Source organism: Copadichromis virginalis, linkage group LG12 (genome assembly GCF_057382275.1).
Source record: "Copadichromis virginalis isolate Kocher_CV1m ecotype Utaka linkage group LG12, C_Virginalis_male_GT1.1, whole genome shotgun sequence".
Taxonomy (NCBI): domain Eukaryota; kingdom Metazoa; phylum Chordata; class Actinopteri; order Cichliformes; family Cichlidae; genus Copadichromis; species Copadichromis virginalis.
This window is the reverse complement of record NC_140629.1, coordinates 80,967-100,154: the sequence shown is the minus strand read 5'-3', so window position 1 is coordinate 100,154 and position 19,188 is coordinate 80,967. Positions and strand designations below refer to the sequence as shown.

At 41.1% G+C, this 19,188-nt stretch overlaps 1 protein-coding gene across 1 annotated transcript; it reads right to left on the bottom strand.

Moving 5' to 3' along the window:
• Positions 1-107: 107 nt before the first annotated feature.
• Positions 108-18,112, bottom strand: LOC146696132 (glutathione hydrolase 5 proenzyme-like). The gene is made up of 13 exons (XM_085474257.1): positions 17,789-18,112; positions 13,789-13,806; positions 13,436-13,585; positions 13,254-13,361; positions 11,489-11,666; positions 11,240-11,400; positions 10,869-11,015; positions 10,604-10,734; positions 8,379-8,563; positions 8,183-8,274; positions 6,693-6,799; positions 677-787; positions 108-590 (listed from the first exon to the last, which is right to left on the bottom strand). The coding sequence occupies exons 1-13, from the start codon at positions 18,099-18,101 to the stop codon at positions 453-455; spliced, it is 1,839 nt and encodes a 612-aa protein (XP_085330383.1). The 5' UTR covers positions 18,102-18,112; the 3' UTR covers positions 108-452.
• Between the last annotated feature and the right edge of the window lie 1,076 nt (positions 18,113-19,188).

Here is a 19,188-nt window from a genome sequence, read left to right as displayed (position 1 = left end):
AGGCCATGTAAAACTAGAGTCATGATAAATAAATATATATTTAATGTTTTTTCCTGAATACTATCGTTGTTTATGTTTACTGAGGGAAGAAACAGTAAAAACTTCACCTCTGCTTGTCAGCAAAAATTTAAAAAACAAAAAACAAAACCATCCTTTCCTATTGGTGTTCTGTAAATAGTTTGAAATAGTTATCAGGTCTTTAAGTTTGATGTCATTAACTGTTTCTGGGTCCCACAGTCAAACGATCACTGTGGCATCATTGAGAGTTACAAACTGTCTAAATTTATGAAATTTAACAGAGTTAGAAGTTAGCAGGAAGTTAGCTCGCTAGCTTCCACTTAAACATAATACACCATGTTCTGACTGAGAGATTTCGAAAAAATGAAAACAAACAGCTCTGCTATCATAACCTTAAGACCATACTCTATAACTAACATCACTGATTCTTGGTCTCAGTAACCAGCTGCTTTGCCTTTTTTCCTTTCATCAGACCATGCAGAGATACAGCTGCCCGCCTTTTCCACAGCGTTAACTGTGTTGTAGAATTTTGCTATTTTATGTCCCTTAGCTTCAAGACCATCAACTACATCCTGCAGGGCAAAGAGGAGAGAGACTCAGATGGAACAAGAGAAGTAGAACTTATTAATTTATCATTTAAATACATTGAATAAATTACCTTTTCAAGCTTGGGTTCAGGTTTTACTTCACTTTTAGAGTCTACAAGAACAACCAGAGTATCAATTGCCTCCTTAAGACTCTTTCTAAACCAAAGGTGGTTCATGAGCGCCTTGGAGAGAAAAAATAAATCTATGAGGATTGTCAAGGTTCGAATTTGAGGAAGAGACAAACGACTGCATGGTCTCAGTAGATGTCAGAATAGTGATTTTTATTATACATATGTACATATGGGGAAGATGAGCATCACAAGCCTTTTAGAGCCGATCTCCCCCGAGCAAGCATCTCACAAAGCTTTTATTACAATGATGACGTCAAGTCACATGATAAGTATCGGTCAGTTCTCAGAACTCAGGAAGTTCCCCTCACTCCACAAGTTCTCCTTATAAGGCCTCCAGATGTTTCCACTCAGCCCAGCACTCAGAGAAAACCAGTGTGTGTTGTGTGTATGTGTGTATATCTATTCGTGTCTACTGTGAAAGTATATCTATCAGAAAACTGTCCTCAGACAACCCTCCTATTCTTACTAAGGGTGTGTGTACACATTCATGTGTTGTATAAGAGCGTGCATGTACTTTCAAGGCCTGTGTACGTGCAGAACTGAACATAGAACCAAGGCAGGGTCCAGCAGGCCCCACAGGCTTCTGAGTGATTACAGAACTGTGAAACAGCTTTAAGCAAATAACATGAATAGTACAGAACAACAATAGACTGATTGAAGTACTGATAATCTGTGTAGATTAATGTTAACCTAGATATGGTTCAAAGATTATTCTGTCAACTGGTTCAACAATGGTAAATGATTAATGATTGATACTTCTGATTATAACTGTGATCATAAGAATCCAAAATAAAATATCTCCTGGTCACATTCCTCCTCTTTGGGCTGGCTTGCCAGCCCAACTCACACCAGGATTTATTTCCAAACCAAACAAACACGTTATGACACTTATCAATCCCAACGCCTCCGTTGTTTTCCAAATTTCCCACAACCCAGCTGTTCTTTTAGCTTCAGACTCGAGTTTCAGCCTGACACGCTTCAGGCCCCTTTACCACCTCCTCTTGGAGTGAAGAAACACCCTCGGATTCTTCTTTCTTCGTCTTCCGGGGTTAGACCACCCTTCAGTCGCTACACAGATCTGTGTGTTTGTTGTCCGTTGTCACCGCCGTGTCCCCCTTTTTGCCAAAAGCCTCTCGAACCACGTTGGTCTCTAGTTTTCGCCAACCCCTTCCTGGTTATCGCTGTGGTTATGGGATCCATCTTATCAAGGAGCCCCAAGGCCATGACACTTGACCCCAGTTGCTGTGAAGGATCCCCATATCTCCGTGTCCCCGTCTGGTGTCTGTTCCCTTCTCTGCAAGAGACAGAAAGCCAACACCTCTCCTGCGCTGGCTCTCCTAACCTAATGTTGTTGACTTTGTTTATTCCAATCCTATGCCATGGTTATGTGTGTAAGCGTGCATGCATTTAACCCTCTGCACGTGAAGTCAATAGCACCAATATATCAATCCGATCCGTTGTCGGATGAAGCTTTTGACCTTCACAGACTAAGTGCCAGCTCCTTATAAGCACATTTGCAATGTGTGTATAAAAATGAACAACAGACCTCAAACAAATTGGGCATTCTTAATTCTAACTTGAGTGTAGTACTCAGTTTCTGATCATCTAATTATGCTTCTCACTCGTTCCCTAAATTGTCTAGAAACCTTTAATTTTGCCATACCTAAATTATTAAAACACAAACCAAATTATAGACCCCCTATATAGGTTTTGCCTTTATGAGCACACTTCAATAATGAGCAACAACCTGCAATCTGTACCAAAAAATCTTCATGGTCCCACCTGCAAATCATAAGAGTAATAAACGATTCAGCACAACAGACAAGTATCATGTTCAGGTTTCTCCAATCATTAAATCACTATTATTGCCACAATTTGCTTTATTCACCCTTTGGGCAATGTTATTCCAAGAGAGAGAGCCCCTAATGGCCAGTTAGTGGGCTCTAGGTCAAACTGTCCCCAAATTTGTTATTTGTTATTATTACTTGTTTCCATGTCACTTGTCTGTTTTCTACTGCACCCTTCTCACCAAAGCAAAGCAAACATTAGCAGCACATTGACCGTAGTCAGGCATCCACATCCCATAGGTGCTATAAAAACATTTCCTGTAAAAGAATCACAGTTTTCAAGACAGGGTGTGTCTCCCCCAACACTCTCACCAGAATACAGTGTAATAGCATCCCCAACTCCTAACCCATAAACACCGTTTCTTCACACATCCGCCCAGAAATCCTGTAATAGAAAAACATTAAAACTGTAACCCTGTAGGGAAGAAAATGTAAATGGTAACGCTGCGCAGTTACCTCTGTAAGCAACACAAGACACAAAAATGGCATTTACAGGTTCACTCATCCTCGAATATTTTGTCATCCTTCTACTCCTGTAAAAAGAAACACACATAAATTCATCCACCCTTTTATCCTATCTAGGTGGAGGTGGTTAACCTTGAGTCATGGTCTAGTCTTGTCATCTTTTACCAGTCAGTCCGTTTGTTTTTATTCCCAGTCTTTCATCCATTTATCCATTCTTTGCTGATAGTGAAACCTGTCGTCGCATTTAGTTTCCACACTCAGCAAAATGACGTCATCTCAAAAAGAAAACAAGAACTTGAGTTTGGATTACCTCGCTGAATCCTTTTTTAGACAGGGACTCTCGTTTCTAATTGTCCCCACAAGTGTTTCCTCCAGAACCCATTTCAATGCGGAGAAACTCACTTACAACAATTTTCTCGCCGACGTGTAATGCTTGTAATTTCCGATGTGCAGATCTGCTTAAAGAAAAGATTCACAAACAAAAATCAGTGCACTGTTCAAAATATAAAACAAAATAAAATGAAAAATAACAAAAACAAAATGCAGACGCCCGGGTCTTAGGACTTGTCACTGAATATTCCTCCCATCAATAAAAATACCCACCGAAACCTACACAGAGTCAAATCAACACCACCTCAACCTTTTCATATTCCTAAACCTATATGTTTTGCGTTCGTGAAACAAAATTGAACCATTAAGTAATTTGAGCTCTTGAAATGTTTTAATTCTCTTAATTCTGCCAGTTTATTTCAACACTTATTCAATGACTTCTATTCAACTGCTACTTGGTCACTCGAATTTTACCTGTTCAAATTGCCTAGGGTTCAACAAAGTCTAGATCCCCGTTATCATGAAACTTGAACGGTGTACGATGATTTACTTACAGTAATTTAGAATCATCACTCAACCTAGCTCTACTACTGGCACTGCGTGACTTTTCTCACACTGGAAACCAGAATTTAGTACAGAACTTTAATGCCTCAGGCAATCGTGCTCAAGGGCTGCCCCCCCCTTTCTCTTCTTCTTTGTCCGTGTGTTCCTCCTTTATTAAATCTCCATCACAATGACGTGGCGCTCTGAAATAAGACTCACACTGTTAATTCCTCTTTTTCACTCTGCACCACTGCTCAGAGTGTTTTCTTTTCTTTTTAGTGTACAGTGAACAATTGAGTCGAGGCCTTAAGCCCCAGATATCTCGCACAGGCATCGTTTTCATAACCAAACCGCTCCGGACTCTGCTCCCCAGACCACACAAATGCCCTCTGGGCTTATTATTATAGCATATTCTATATTTGACTTTGTTGTGTGCAGCATTGAGCCTTTGTCAGTAAAGCATTCTTCATTGCAGCAGCTGGAGCATTGTGTGTCACTTCTTAGTAAATTAAATCAACATTTTGATTTTAGTGCATGGGTATGTATCAGTTTTCACTCCCTCAACGAGTGCATAAGTGTTCATGTGTGTGTTTCTCTTCATTCTAAGTCGGCGCATGCAGAAGTGTGTGTTCGCGTGTTGGTGTATGTTTGTGTTCATCACCTTCCTGTTCTGTAGTTTAGGTAAACCAGCGGCCTGAAGCATGGCCTAGGGTCCTCCCCTCCTCTTTGGGTCTGTTTTCATCCGTTGTTGCAGCTGCCTGCATCTTCTCCTTGTACCTTGACCCTTTTGCTTCTGTATGGTCTTTCAGGGTTTACTCCTGCTGTTGGAGCTTTGCGTCAAGTCTGACGACCTCCTGCTCCAGCAAGCTTCCGCCTGATTACAAGTCCTGTACGTGAAACTCCAAGTCTGACTGATGAGTTCAATTAGCAGCCAGCTCCTCCGGAGCCATGCTCAGTTTCTGCTCTGATGCCTTAAGCTCTTACTGAGGGCAAAAAACCTCAGAGTCTTTCCTTCCACGTCAGATTGGAGTCTGTTTATGTTGTCCTTACTCTGCTCCACGGCCTTCTGCAGCTCTGCTGTTCGGCTCTTCTCAGAGGTCAGCATTCTTTTGCTCACCCTCCCTTTTCCTCCGGGCTTAATGCGCGTCTCGTCACAGCTCTGTCAGCTGACGCAGCCTGGGAATTTCCCCCGTGTAGTGAAACGGGCTTTAGGTTTAGTGCTCTCCATCTCTACTGCATGAGATCGCTCTTTTGCAGCACTGTTGACATCCTCAAGTTGTTGTTGTGAGTCCAGCTGCTGTGGCCTTCAGGGGTCAAAGGGTCAAAGATGGTCGCGGAGAGGGCAACGATGGTAGAGGGGAGGGTAGGAGTCCAGGTCAGCTTCGGCTTTCAGAAAAAACAAAAACAAAACAAAACAGGCGAACAGGAAAATGATGTTGTGTTGGCTGTGTTGTGTTGGCTGTGTTATCCAGAGAGGGGAGAAACAACGAGATCTCGTCTCCCCCCTTTTTTGTTTTTTTTTGTTTTTTCTCACCATATGATCAACTCATAACCCCTCAAGTTGACAGGACAACACAGGTACGTGTTAAAATTCTTAAGATCCTGTTTAGAAACCTAAAAAAGAATTTTCTACCATTCAGTAGTCATTTGTCTTAAACAATCAACCAAAACATGTCCCAAGTCGACCCTTTTAACCACTAAATTTGTCGTGTCCTCACTTAATCATCAGACCAGTGTCTTTGTCTTTTGACGTTACGTTGTTGTCCTGCAACCCAAAGAGTTTATTTGTCAGTAATGTATAAACTATATCATTTAAAAACAGGTGTATGTTAAGTGTCGCTACTTTAACCTTGCATGTACGTGCACATGTATGTAAGCTGTTTCTTCATTGCATGTATGGGTGCGTCTGTATATGGGTTAATTTAACTTTTTCTCAAACGAGGCATTTCTCTAACACGCACATGTGTCTGTTCCTCACACTTCTCATACCTTTCTCTGGTTGTGTGTGATTCTATTTGTTTCAGTCCTTTACCAGGAACATCTTTTCCTTTTCCCCATGTCTTCCGCCAGAGGTTAACACTGGTGAGATTCAGGGACACAGCACCCAGAGCAGTTCAGCGAGAAAAACCTGCCTAAAACTACATTCTCTCTTTTTTTGATTTCCGGGAGGGGTGGGGACAACTCTGGTGTCCAGCCGTGAATTTTAGCCAAAGCTTGGCCTGTCTTCTGCTGCCGTACTCAGGTTTCCAGGTTAAGAAAAAACACCTGTATGAAGACACTAAACATACATTTAGTATTTGTATAAACATAACTGCCTAAATTATTGAACTCTTGAGGAGGGTGGATTTCAGAATCAGAATCAAAATCAAAAAACTTTATAGTCATTGTCATGAGACCGACGACATTAAGAATGGTCCCCGATCATTGCATCATCCCTAGTAATATCAAATATAAAAAAAACACTAAAATTCAATAAATAAAATAGATAGAATACTTAAAATACTAAGTATTCCCACAGTCATGCTTCAGACCGTGCATAGATTAACACAAGAGTGGCATGGCGGACATTCTGTAGTATTCAGATGTGTTATTGCAGTTGGGTAACAGCTGTGCGTGAGTCTATTAGTCCTTGCTCTGAATGTGATGATTACAGGATAAATTAGGTCGAAGAATCTTGTTGCTATGATGCAGCAAAGACGGGCATCAGTCCGTATCAATTTATTTTATTTAATATATAATGGCACCTTTGTGTGTGTACCATGCATACATACCGAGGCCACTGCCGGTGGAATCATTTCAGCACCAGACCCTCCAATCACCAGCGTCTTCGACGGAGACTTCAGCACAGAAGGGGCCATATTGGAGGGAGGCCGCTCCCCTGAGAAATACAACAAAGACCTTGAATAGCAGGACAAAACTACAGTCCAAAATGTCTCCATGAATCTCGGAATGATGAGATCAAGCTAAAGCCATTCTGTTATACCTGTGTGCAAAAAATGCACTGCACCCGAAATATTTCATAGTTCAGCAAAACTGATCAATCTAATAAACATGAACCTACACCATCCTCCCTATTCTGATATGTTAAAAAGTACTTAGCAGCAATTTTAAAGAACCAAACTAATAGGGTTACCAATTCCCAACAAAAAAAAGAAATAAAAATAATAAAAGGGAATCACCCTCCACCTCATGATGCTTAATAGTTACTATATACAATAATGGATTTCTATACATTTTTGCATCAGATGAAAACTTTGGTTGTAAGATTCAGATAATTTTTTTTAAACTAGACATTAGAATAAGAAAGAAAAGTATGTCTTTGTGCCCCCTCTCCCTGTTCATGCCCTACCTGGCCCTGTGGCAAAACTTTGCTCATCCAGACTGCTGATCGGTACTGCACGCTACATCCACTCTATCACGTGACGCATACTGCTCCGATGTGCTACAAGGTTATAAGCTGGGTTACGCTATGTCGCAATTTTTGTGAGGTGCTTTTGTGATATTCAGTGGATTGGATTACATTTTTTATTTCTCTCCGATATCCGATTCAGTAATTTAGGTCAGTATCGGACCGATACGTAATATCAGATCGGCCCATCTCTAAGGTTAACCCACTTCAATGGAGACAAAACCCAACAATAAGATGAGCCCCTATTTGGTGACAGTGGGAAGGAAAAACTCCCTTTTAACAGCAAGAAACCTCCAACAGCAACAGGCTCACAGAGGGGCAGTCATCTGCTGTGACCAGCTGAGGACAGATTTAGAGAGTTTATGTAATTTGTGTTTATAGAAGTTCACTCAGAGCTCAACTGTGCCTGTTCTTAAACATTCAAAACATTTCAGCAGGCTATGACATTAAATGAAAAATGCCATTTTAATTCAAATTTACCTGATGTGCTTTGGTTTGGCAGTTTTGTTGACCATTTTCATGATCAACAAAACATGATGCGCCACAATGAATTATGAAATGACATTTTCTCCGCAAATTTCCTCAGTGGTGCTTTTTTTGGTACTATTAGATTAAAAATTCATGGTGTGCAGTTTCCCCAGGTGTTGTTGTATTTTCTTTCAAATTTCTTATGTTGCGACACGCTAATATGTACAAACATGCATATTTATCAAGTATATGTTATATTAACCACGCTTAACACATTAGTTTAGAAGATGAATTAAAATTGCAAATTAGTACTATCAGAACTCAGAGGTCCAGAATATTTGTTATTAAATATTAAATTTAGAAGGAATCCTGCTGATCCCTTACCATGAAAGATGTTATCAGCTCTACCACAGAAGTCATTTAGGTGGTTGTTGAGGATGATTCCAGTGCTTGAAGAGAGGACATTGGACCCAAATCTGTAAAGAGTAAACATTAAATGAACTAGGTCTAAACCCTGTGACACTGTTGTGGAAAAGTCAGCTGGTTTCTAACAGTGAAACAGAATGATGCAGGTACTGACTCATCGTTGATGCTGCTGGTGACAGACACAGCAGATCCATCTTCAGCCAGCACAGATACATGTGTGGTGCCGATGCTGTCCAGATATGAGTTTTTGCCGTAATACTGGGGATCGTGAGTCTTGTCGCTGCTGATCAAGCTCCGTATGTGGTTGGCAAAGCTATCCTCTGTCAAATTCTTTGCCATCTGTGTGAAATACAGAGCATCGGAATTACACAAAATTAACAATAATCATAATATGAATAATAATACATACTAAAATACTTTGAGACAAATATAAAAGTAATTTAGGTTTATCTGCTTTAAAAACATTTATTTATACTTATAGGTTTTAAAAGTTACATCACTGCTCAGAATTGTGCTGAAATAAAAATGCAGAGTTACTGGGAAAGGCTGAGACACAAAGCATTTTTTCAGAGTACTCTATGCAGTAAAATGCATAGAGTACTCGACCCGCTCCAGTTTGCATACAGAGCTAACAGATCAACTGAAGATGCCATTGCTACAACGCTCCACACCACCATCTCTCACCTGGAAGTGCAGGGCCGTTACGCCAGGCTGCTCTTTGTTGACTTTAGCTCTGCTTTCAATACGATACTCCCGGACAGACTAATAGATAAACTGCTGGAAATTGGACTTCCTTCCACCACCTGCCGCTGGATCAGAGACTTCCTCTCAGACCGTGTACAGAGAGTTAGAGTGGGGCCTCATCTTTCCTCAGCCCTCAGCCTCAACACCGGCTCTCCACAAGGCTGTGTACTGAGTCCCCTACTGTACACTCTGTACACACATGACTGTGTTAGTTCCCACCCAGACAACACAGTCATCAAGTTTGCAGATGATACCACTGTGGTGGGGCTCATCTCAGGGGGAGATGAGACTGCATACAGAGCTGAAGTTCAGAGGCTGTCAGATTGGTGTGCAGACAACAACCTGGACCTCAATACCACCAAAACAAAAGAACTGGTAGTTGACTTCAGAAGGAGGAAGTCCGAGCTGCAGCCTGTCAGCATCAACGGGGAGTGCGTGGAAAGGGTCTCCAGTTTCAAGTTTCTGGGTGTGCACATAGACACAGACCTCCAATGGAGCTCTAACACCTCTGCGGTCTTAAAGAAGGCCCAACAGAGTCTCCACTTTCTGAGAATCCTCAGAAAAATGGACCTGAAGAAGGAGCTGCTGACCGTCTTCTACCGCTGCTCCATTGAAAGTGTGCTGACATATTGCATCGGTGTGTGGTTCTCCAGCTGCACCACAGCACACTCCAGAGGGTCATCAACATGGCCCAAAAAATCATTGGACATCCTCTTCCCTCCCTGAAGGACCTGTACAGCACTCGCTGTCTCAAGAGGGCACGCAGCATCCTACGGGACTGCACACACCCAGGACACCGGGTGTTTAAGCTGCTGCCGTCTGGCAGGAGGTTCAGGCTGCTGAGGTCCCGAACAAATAGACTCAAGGACAGCTGTTACAACAGGGCAATAGCCCTGATCAATGTAAATAGCTGACCTGACTGGATACCTCCCTGGACTTTTTAGGGGGAGGTAACAATGTTTAAAACGATAACAATAATATTTATATTTATAACAAGGTGCAATAATAATTAATGTGCAATAATAACAGTGTGCAATACACATACACTTATTCTTCTTTTTTATACTAAGTTAATATACTGTGTTGTGTTGTTTGTTACGTTGTGATGTGTCATATCGTGTCGTGTTGTGTTATATGTAGTGCCGACGTAGGACAGTTTTTCCAATTTCATTGTACTACTGTACTATGTATGACTGTGCAATGACAATAAAGAGTTATCTTATCTTATCTTAAAATAATAAGTACATCCTCAGTGCTTCTATAAGAGCTTATAGAAGAGGGTAAGTACCGGTAGTGATATGCAAATGCCCTTGATAAACTGATCATTAACACAAAGTCACAATCTCACTGCAGCAAATTAACCCAAAGTCCGACTGTGCAATGCTCAGAGATATTACAAAAAACAAAACAAAAACAAAAAAACAACACTTCAGACCACAACTCATTATCAGTGTGCATAAACCAACTGTGGTGGGATGTGGTTTGTGGATGAGCTGCAGGCGGGGGTGGAGCAGTGGGTTCAGGCAGAGCAGAGGCTGATGTGGTATTGCTCCTTTTACCCATTTAGTCACTTAAATATAATCATACTATATGCAATAAAGCAGGTGCAAATCTGTAGGATTTTGAGATACTTACTTTATCTGAGCTGAAGTTTGGATCTCTGATATGTTTCTTTAATCCATTGGCAAATTTTAAAGCTTCAATATAACGGTGATAAAACAAAATCTTTTCATCAGTCGTCTTAGGTTCTGAATTCATTTTGTATCCTGAAAATATAAATAATTGTTATTTATTTCATTTAAAACATCATTTCTTAGTGTATCACATTTGTAAAGATTGTTTCATATAAGAAAATGATCCTTATTAAACACTCTACATGCTAGAAGCAACAATCAGGAACCTTTCATGATGTTGAGGATGAGGCTGAGTATGGCTCCCCCTGCAGGGGGCGGAGGGAAGTACATCCGGTACTCTTCCAAAGAAATATTCCAAGCATCAGTCACATTAGCTTGATACAATGCCAAGTCCTCCAGTGTGAGTTTTCCTCCTGAGCAAAACCAGTGAAACAAATGATTTTGTTGAGCAAAAATGAACACAATGCATTTCATAATCAAGACTTTGAATGGATCCAGACAGATCACAGTGTGGCCTTTGAGAGATGACAGATTTTTATAGAGCCAATTAATTTTCTAATTTGTAATTAGATCATTGTGCCTGGCAGACATAGAAAACGGTCAGAAAGAGAGCAGGATGAAACCCGTCTGATAATACCTGCATCCTGAATGTCACTGATTAAATTCTTTGCTATTGTTCCGTTGTAAAACACATCTGGTCCCTCGTTTGCGATCGTCTCCAAAGTGTCAGCCAGTTTCTCAAATTTCACAGTATCACCGGTCTTAAGCAGGTTCCCATTTTTATCTAAATATAACTCCCTAAAAGACAAAGACAGTGAAATAAAGCTGAAACATTCATTGTTTGCTCTTTGTATTTTTGAAATCACATTGTGGGTGTTTTTCATACCGTATTGACGTATTATTAATGCGTGGGATGTGTTGACCTTGGTAGTAAGGAATAGGGAATCCTTCTCTGGCTAATTTGATGGTCGGCTGAAAGAGGTCGGCCCACGGCAACTTCCCATAAAGCCGGTGTGCCGCTTCATAACCTCGAATTTCCCCAGGAACCCCAATCCATCTGCTATCTGGTTAGACAGATAATGGATAGTCAGTGCTGGAAAGTCCCACATACATTTGCTCGTGTTTTAAGTAAACTGTAAGGTCCTGACCTTTAAATCTGAGATGATGTCTGTTATAATTTGGTGTAAATAACTAACATATAAACTAACTAACATACATATAAATAACATTTTGCATCCTACACTTACTTTTAGTTTATTTCACTATATTTACACTATTTCTGGCTCAAAGAAGCATTTAGCATATCTTATATTTACTTTTCTTACTGTTTATGCAGCCTGTGTGCAGGAGTGTAGCACAGAACTCTGGGCCCCATAAATAAATGGTGTCTGTAGCCCCCTTTCTTTTCTTGATTCATCTTTCTCACACATATTCTAATTTCTATTTTCTTAATTTTTTTTTATGTCTGACACAAGTGAACTGCTCCAATAACTACTCCCAGTTCTTATTGCTGTCCATCCCATACTCAAATGCTGTCAAAAGACGCTTCTTAACAGAGACTATGCTGATTCTACATATGGATCCACAGCTTCCCTTCAAAGTCAACACACTATAGACAATCAGGGAGTAATGCATGAAGGTCATTTGTACTCTGCTGACAGCAACATAAGGGACAGGGACATGTGCATCCACAGCAGCCTGTGTCTCTGGCCCCACTTTAGCATCTCACAACATTTCCAGCTTCACCTCCACAGACAGATAATCTGCCAGGGAACGAGTGGAGATTAGCCAAATTAGAAACAATGACTGATAAAGATCGACTTGTGAGGAGAGTTAAGATTGGTCTTGGGGAGGAATTTACATTAATTGAAGACCAGAAAATGGGAAAGATGGGACAGCATTCTGGCAAGAAAGCTTTAATGTTAGCTTATCACCAGCTGTTGTACTTTAGCTGGTTTGTTGACTGCCTGGAGTTGGAAGCGCTGATTGTCCAGTCTGTTTACAGTAATTAAATAATAATGCTTATGCACTCCTTAGTGTGTTAGAGTCCTGACTTTTGTTCAGTAGATGAGGTTTGAGGTGAGGAGGAGGATGACATTTTAACGAGATACCTGTCATGCTGTCTCTTTCCTTCGCTTCTTTGATGACAAGAACCCTCTCAGGTGATAAAACAAAGGTATGATCCTTCATATCTTGAGTTTGTCTTGCAGACTAAAGTGCTGAATTAAAAAAAAAAAACCTCTACAGATAACTGACTACAGCTTTAACATTTTTGTGTTACATCTTGTGCATGATTTGGAGAAAGACCTGTTAAGACCTGTTTGGAGAAAGATCTAACTACTCCAATCTCTCTGGCTTTTTCTGAAACTAATTAGCATGTGTTTCATTGTGTTTATGTTCGATTACTCTGACAGATGTCATATAGGAAACTGACTCGCTGTCTTTAATAAATGCCAACGGCCAAACCCTCTGTAGTGGTTTGCTCTCTTTTTTATCATTTCTGTTTTGCTTTCTTGAGGAAAGAGGAATGACTCAGTGTGCATTAGCAGCCACCTGTACAGAATAAATTAACTGTGGCATAAAGGTGAGTCCAAGAGCAGATTAGACTAAAACATTATAAATATTAGCATTATGGCAGAAAAACAGCCCACCTTGTAGCCACTCCGTGGTCTGCTCTGTGGTTTTACGACACAACTTAAGCAGGTCAGAGTTCACATTTCTGGGGACAGTCTCTCTGGAGTTGATGATTTTCACTTTACCTTTGAAAAGATGACATATTATTATGTTATTCCCCAGCAGGGCTGAGCTAAGAGGAGCAAGGGTGTTTTGTTACCAGAGCTGTCCATCACAGTGAATATGACCCCGCCTCCGATCCCTGCGCACTGTGGGTTGATGATGGAGGTGCACAGCAGCGCAGCAATGGCAGCATCTACTGCAGAGCCGCCTTTCTGAAGAATGTCCCTGAAACAGTTCATTGTTATCACTTTAGTGTTATTGTTATCATGTGTGCACAATTAAATTTTAATCTTTATTAAAATTATAATGTCCCACAATTAAATTGCCATGACTGAATAACACGACGATGTGTTGTCTTCGTTGATGCATGTGCTAGGGACGCACAGTTCACTGAATTTTAATCTCAATCACGTCCCACAATCAAATTAACCTAATTAACCAACCTATTGCACGCAATGGCAGCGTCATCTTACCCTCCGACCATACATACATTACACAAAACATCAAATGGGAAAGACAGGTCAGAGAGGTATAACAATGGAAAATGCACCACATGAGGAAAGATAAGGAGAAAAAAAATAACTCCCCCCAGACTGAGCTCCAACAGGGAGATCAGTTTGAGAACAGAAAAAAACCACCTCTGCACAAAGATCATGAAACAACCCTTAATACGCCAAAGAAACACATGACAAGCAACAGGAGTGGGTAAAGGGTGAGAGACAGCCGAATTAGACAGTACATCCGAGCCTGCAGCCTGCAGCCTGTGCGCTGGTCTCCTTGATCCCCGTCAGCATCGGAAGGGAATAAGCATCGAAGGCATTTGGAAAGGGAGGGGGGATGAGTGTGTGCATATCAGTGTATATGTATGTGTGTGCGTGTCCAGAGTTCAGCTGAGACAGTGTCCTTCGCCCTGCCAGGCTAAGTAAACAGTCTTCCAGCCAACCCAGGTGGCCTTGCATGGAATGGGAAAGAACAGACTCAAAGGTCGTTATCAGGGTGTTGTTCAGCTCCAGCCTTGAGACCACTGCAGCTGGGGCCAAAGGGGGTATCCGCGTGAAGTGATGGTGGTTTTTACTTTAGTGCGAACAACTCATATGAATTTCAAAGCAGTTCTACAGTCCAACACTGGTCTCTCAATCTCCCGTTGGAGAGCCGCGAGCTTCACCATACTTGCGTTCTGTGATGTTGCCATTTCTTGTGCTCAAGGAGCCGATTCTGAGAACTCACGGCAGTGAGCCTCCCCGAGATGTCATCCAATTTGCGCCCAGAGATGTTATTCCGAGCTAGCCCTTCCGAGATGTATCCAGTGTGCAGTCAGAGATCTTATTCTGAGTATTCACAGCAGCCGTCAGCCTCTCCAAGATCTTATCCGTGCTGACTCAATGAGCCCATTTTGAGAAACTCACGCCTCTCCCATCGTTCCAATCCCAGCGGGCAGCCTTGTGGGGGTTTGAACAGCCCGTTCCGCTTTCTTAATCCTTCGATAAGTCAGGGCCAAGCCAGCTCCGATCAGCCAGAACCCTGTTATCATGGTTCCGAATAGGTAGATATCTTCAGCACTCAGGCTCACCCGAGCCCAAACATCTTGTTGAGAAAGGGGTGTCAATTGCATTTAGGGACCAGTTGATCAAATCCATAATTCCTCTTTTAGGTTTTAGAGAACAGACTGTGAGAGAGTGTTCCAGGGAAAAGTAATACACGAGACTAGACAAGGACATAAGAGGCTAAGCAGGGAAGCTAAGGGAGAGGAGGAGAGGAGAAAAGTGCGACCGCCTTCGTCAAGAGCAGAAAAAAAAGAAAGTGATGCAAGAATACTACACTGGCCAGCATATGACACAAAATTCACCCCCGCAAAAACTGATAGTAGGTTTAAATATTGGTGAAACTTTGGTATTACCGCATACTGAAAAATATCATCTCAATAAGGTGTCGATACCTTTCAACAAATGTCAGACAGTTACAACCTTCTTTAGATATCTCCAATTAAGACATAATTTTAATACAGATATTGTGTCCAAGGAGAAATAGCCATTAGTGCAAATATTTATAAATGCATGTAAAGGGAAACTGACAAAACAAATCTCTATGACCTACTCAATACTACAGACAGAAAGGAAACTGTCTACCACCTACATTAAACTCAGATGGGAGAAAGAGGCTGGAATAAATCCATCTGAAGAAGATTGGTCTAAAATATGTAAAACCACAGCCACTACTTCAAGCTCCGATCCATGGAGAGAGTTCACCTGGAAACAAAACTCTGAGGTTTTTTTAATCACCCCTAAGATTAAAGAACTCCATAAACTTCAGTAGGCCACTTCCATATTTTTGGAGAATGTCCTAAAATCGCCCCCTACTGGACAGAAGTGGTCTAAAGAACCAAGCAGATAACTGGGTTACATCTTGAGAGGAGTTTCAGTGTCTTTTACTTAGCCAACATCCCAATTGGACTGAAGAAACAAGACAGATACCTGCTACAGGTATTTCAGGTGGTCAGCCAAAAAGCTATAACACACAAGTGGCTGAAAAAGGAACCTCCAACTGTTTCGGACTGGACAGAAATACTACAAGAAATTCACGTTATGGAGCGACTAACCTTCTCCTTGAGACTGTCCTCAGAAAAATGTGAGCAATACTTGAAGAAATGGAAACATTTTCTTTCTGAGAAATTACTCTCTAGTCTTGTGGTATTCCTTTATATTATCTCTGGTAATAATATGTATCCAGGTTGTACATAATTTTCAACTTGTAACCTTGTGTATGTCAAACTTATACCTAAATGGCCTAATCTCCCTGATTTATTTATTTTTGTTTGGTTGGTCCTCCTTTTGTTGTTTATGTTCAAATGTTATTGTCTATAAAAATGGAAGAAAAAAAACACTCGATAAACAAAAAGCTGTTTTTTTTTAATTAACGTGATCATTTCCAGACAAACAGGTGGGTCTTAAATTGTATAAATCCTAAATCCACTTTTTCGGGTGTCTGTGAGGAGCCTAGCATCAGGACTGTGGACAAGCTGGAGACAGGGCAGAGAGGACTGACTGAGACCAGTGTAAAGTCAGTTGCAATCGTCCAAGTGGGAGGAAATAAGAGCATGAATTCCAATTTAACCATCTATCACAGAAAGAAGAGTCCTCATTTCAGTATTTAACCACCAAGTTAAATATGTCAAATATCACACACAAGATTTTTTCCATAGGGTTTGATGCTGGACAGATGAAGCTGACCACAAAGCTCTCTGATGGAACTAAGCACTTTGAGCGCTCAGTTTCAGTAGAAACGCAATTTAAACAGCAGTTTAAAAGTGAAAGGATTTAATCCTGTGTTAGGTTTTGGTAATTGCACTGAACCTGCACTGAATTTAGGTGAATAAGGAGGACCAACTTTATTTTGATCCAAAGACTTATACATTAGTGAGAAAGTTAAAATTTGTATGCAGAAAATGCAGAAAAGACAGTAGCATTGTGTTTGCAGATAAAAAAAAAAGTGGAAGTAAATTATTACATACTGTTTCAAACAAAAAAACTGAGAAAAATATTAAAAGTTGTAGCAAAAAAAGCTTAAATAAGACTGAAGATTACAAGGTTTAAATTAACTGAATTGAACGCTACACGAGAAAAAGCTGAGTAATTAAAAAAAGAAATGACAGAATCAGAAAAATGGTGAATGTAAGCTGATATTCTTTAGGGGACTGGGAAGACTTGATACTAGAATTGTGACCTAAACAAGTTGATACCAAGGGTTATGCTAGTTAGCTGATATGCATTTACATGTAAATGTTTTCGTAATATAGTAAATGGCTTTTCTACTAGCAAAGGGCTTTATACAACTTGTTCATTCACCCAGGTTTTCAGTGCTACCTAACTACCATCCAAACCATTCACACTCCGATGGATGCATGGGAGAGCAACCTGGGGTTAGTATCTCGCCCAAGGATATTTGGCATGCAGACTGGGATCGAACCAACAACCGGTTAAGAGGTGACCCGCTCTACTACCTAAGCTACAGCCACCCCATATGCCACTAATCATTCGAATAAGATACACTCCAGATACATTCCAGTGTTTAACTGACTGAATAGTATGCATTGTTCTTCACAATCTGCAGCAAAAAAATCTTTAAAAATTTCTTTTCATGTTGGCTTGAAATAAAATATCACTGTTGGTACTGCAGCTTACTGCAACACAAGTATGCGTTTAAATTAGGAGAGGCAAAGTGTGATATCCACATGTTGGACCAGCATGTCTACACGCTTTACCCTGATATTGTACTGATATTATTCCCTATATGCCTCTATGTTGTCAGTACAGACGATGTCAGTAACAATACTGATTTTTCAGTTGGGAACAAAACAGGTCTTAGATCCGGGTCTTTGAAGTTAATGATGGGATCTGATCACACACACACACACACACACACACACACACACACACACACACACGTAAACAACAGTGGGTGCAATCAGCACTGGGTTCCTTGACACACTCACTTTTACCCTTCAAATAAAGGATAAAAGCTGGTAGACCAACTACTAGAGCACCTACAATTAGACAAACTGCACCTACAACTAATAGGGGGTGAACTTTGGGCGGGCAAGTACAAGTCGTTTTTGCGCTCTCAACATCCTCGTCCTTAACGTCCTCGTTGGGGGGACACATAGGAGTCGTATTTGCCCCCCCAACGTCCTCGTCCTCAGTGTCCTCGTTGAGGGGGGAAATGGGAGACATATTTCCTCCCTCAACGTGCTCGGTTGATTCAGGCATCGCTGCTTTCTTCTCTGCATAAACGTCGGTAATTCACTTCCTCTGACAGTTAACCGCCTGATTTCCCAGAACCACGTATTGCGCACATATATCCGCTGTGTGAGTACTGACAGGTACAACGTGGCAGAGAAGTGTGTTTGTGGTAAGCAGAGGTAGCTGCTACGACGTTTGATTGATTGATTGATTGATTGAATCTTTATTTTGAACATGTTGAAAAAGTACAAACACATAGAATTAAAAAGAGACAAACAAACAAAGCAAAACAAAAGGAAAACGAGCAACCACATCTACAAATAACTGTCATGTTCAAAAAGGAGCAGGAAGAAGCATAAGCTTATTTAATCCCACCCCTTATCTAGTAATCAATAGACTACAGAAATACCTCCTTGCAATTATATTATATGTTATGTGTGTTTGTGTTTTGTTTTATATATATATATATATATATATATATATATATATATATATATATATATAATATATATATATATATATATATATATATATATATATATAAATATATATATATATATATATATATATATATATATATATATATATATAGATATATATAGATATAATCCATCAACACTACAATGAGCGGGTGGAGGGAGGTTTGGAGTCTTCTCTCACCCCCATTCTCTGCGACCTGCTGGAGCGGGGGGGGCTAGGAGGAGGAGTTGGCCGTCCGACTGCGGTCTGGGGTGTGGGGCCTCCCTGCTGCTGCGGAGTCGGGGCGGTCTGCCTCCCCCCACCGCAGGGAAAAGGGTAATACCACCTGGGTCTGGGTGCAGTTCCCCCTCCAGGGGCAAGGGTACCTAGACCCGGTTTGTAGGGTACGCTTGGGGAGTGTGATCGTGTGTACAGCGTCTCTTTATGTCTGTCTCCACGTTGGTTGAGTGTGGAGTAAGTGCATATGAGAGCATGAGGGTGGGAATGGATGTTTGTATATGTGTGTGCCTGTATTTCTGTGTCTATATGTCAGGTTGGGTGTCAGGCGCCACCTCTCTGGGGACATCTCAGGCCCTCCAAGGTTTGGAGGCCTATCTCCCCCTACCACCACTCGGTCACTCAGGCACGGCTGGCT

Bases quoted from the DNA above. Each gene is read 5' to 3' on its own strand.
- LOC146696132 (XM_085474257.1), bottom strand. From the start codon at position 18,101: ATGCCTGAATCAACCGAGCACGTTGAGGGAGGAAATATGTCTCCCATT. The intron at 11,401-11,488 runs GTATGAAAAACA...TTTGTCTTTTAG, and splicing joins ATTAATAATACGTCAATACG to GGAGTTATATTTAGATAAAA. The intron at 788-6,692 runs GTATGTATGCAT...TTTCTCTCCAAG, and splicing joins TTCCACCGGCAGTGGCCTCG to GCGCTCATGAACCACCTTTG.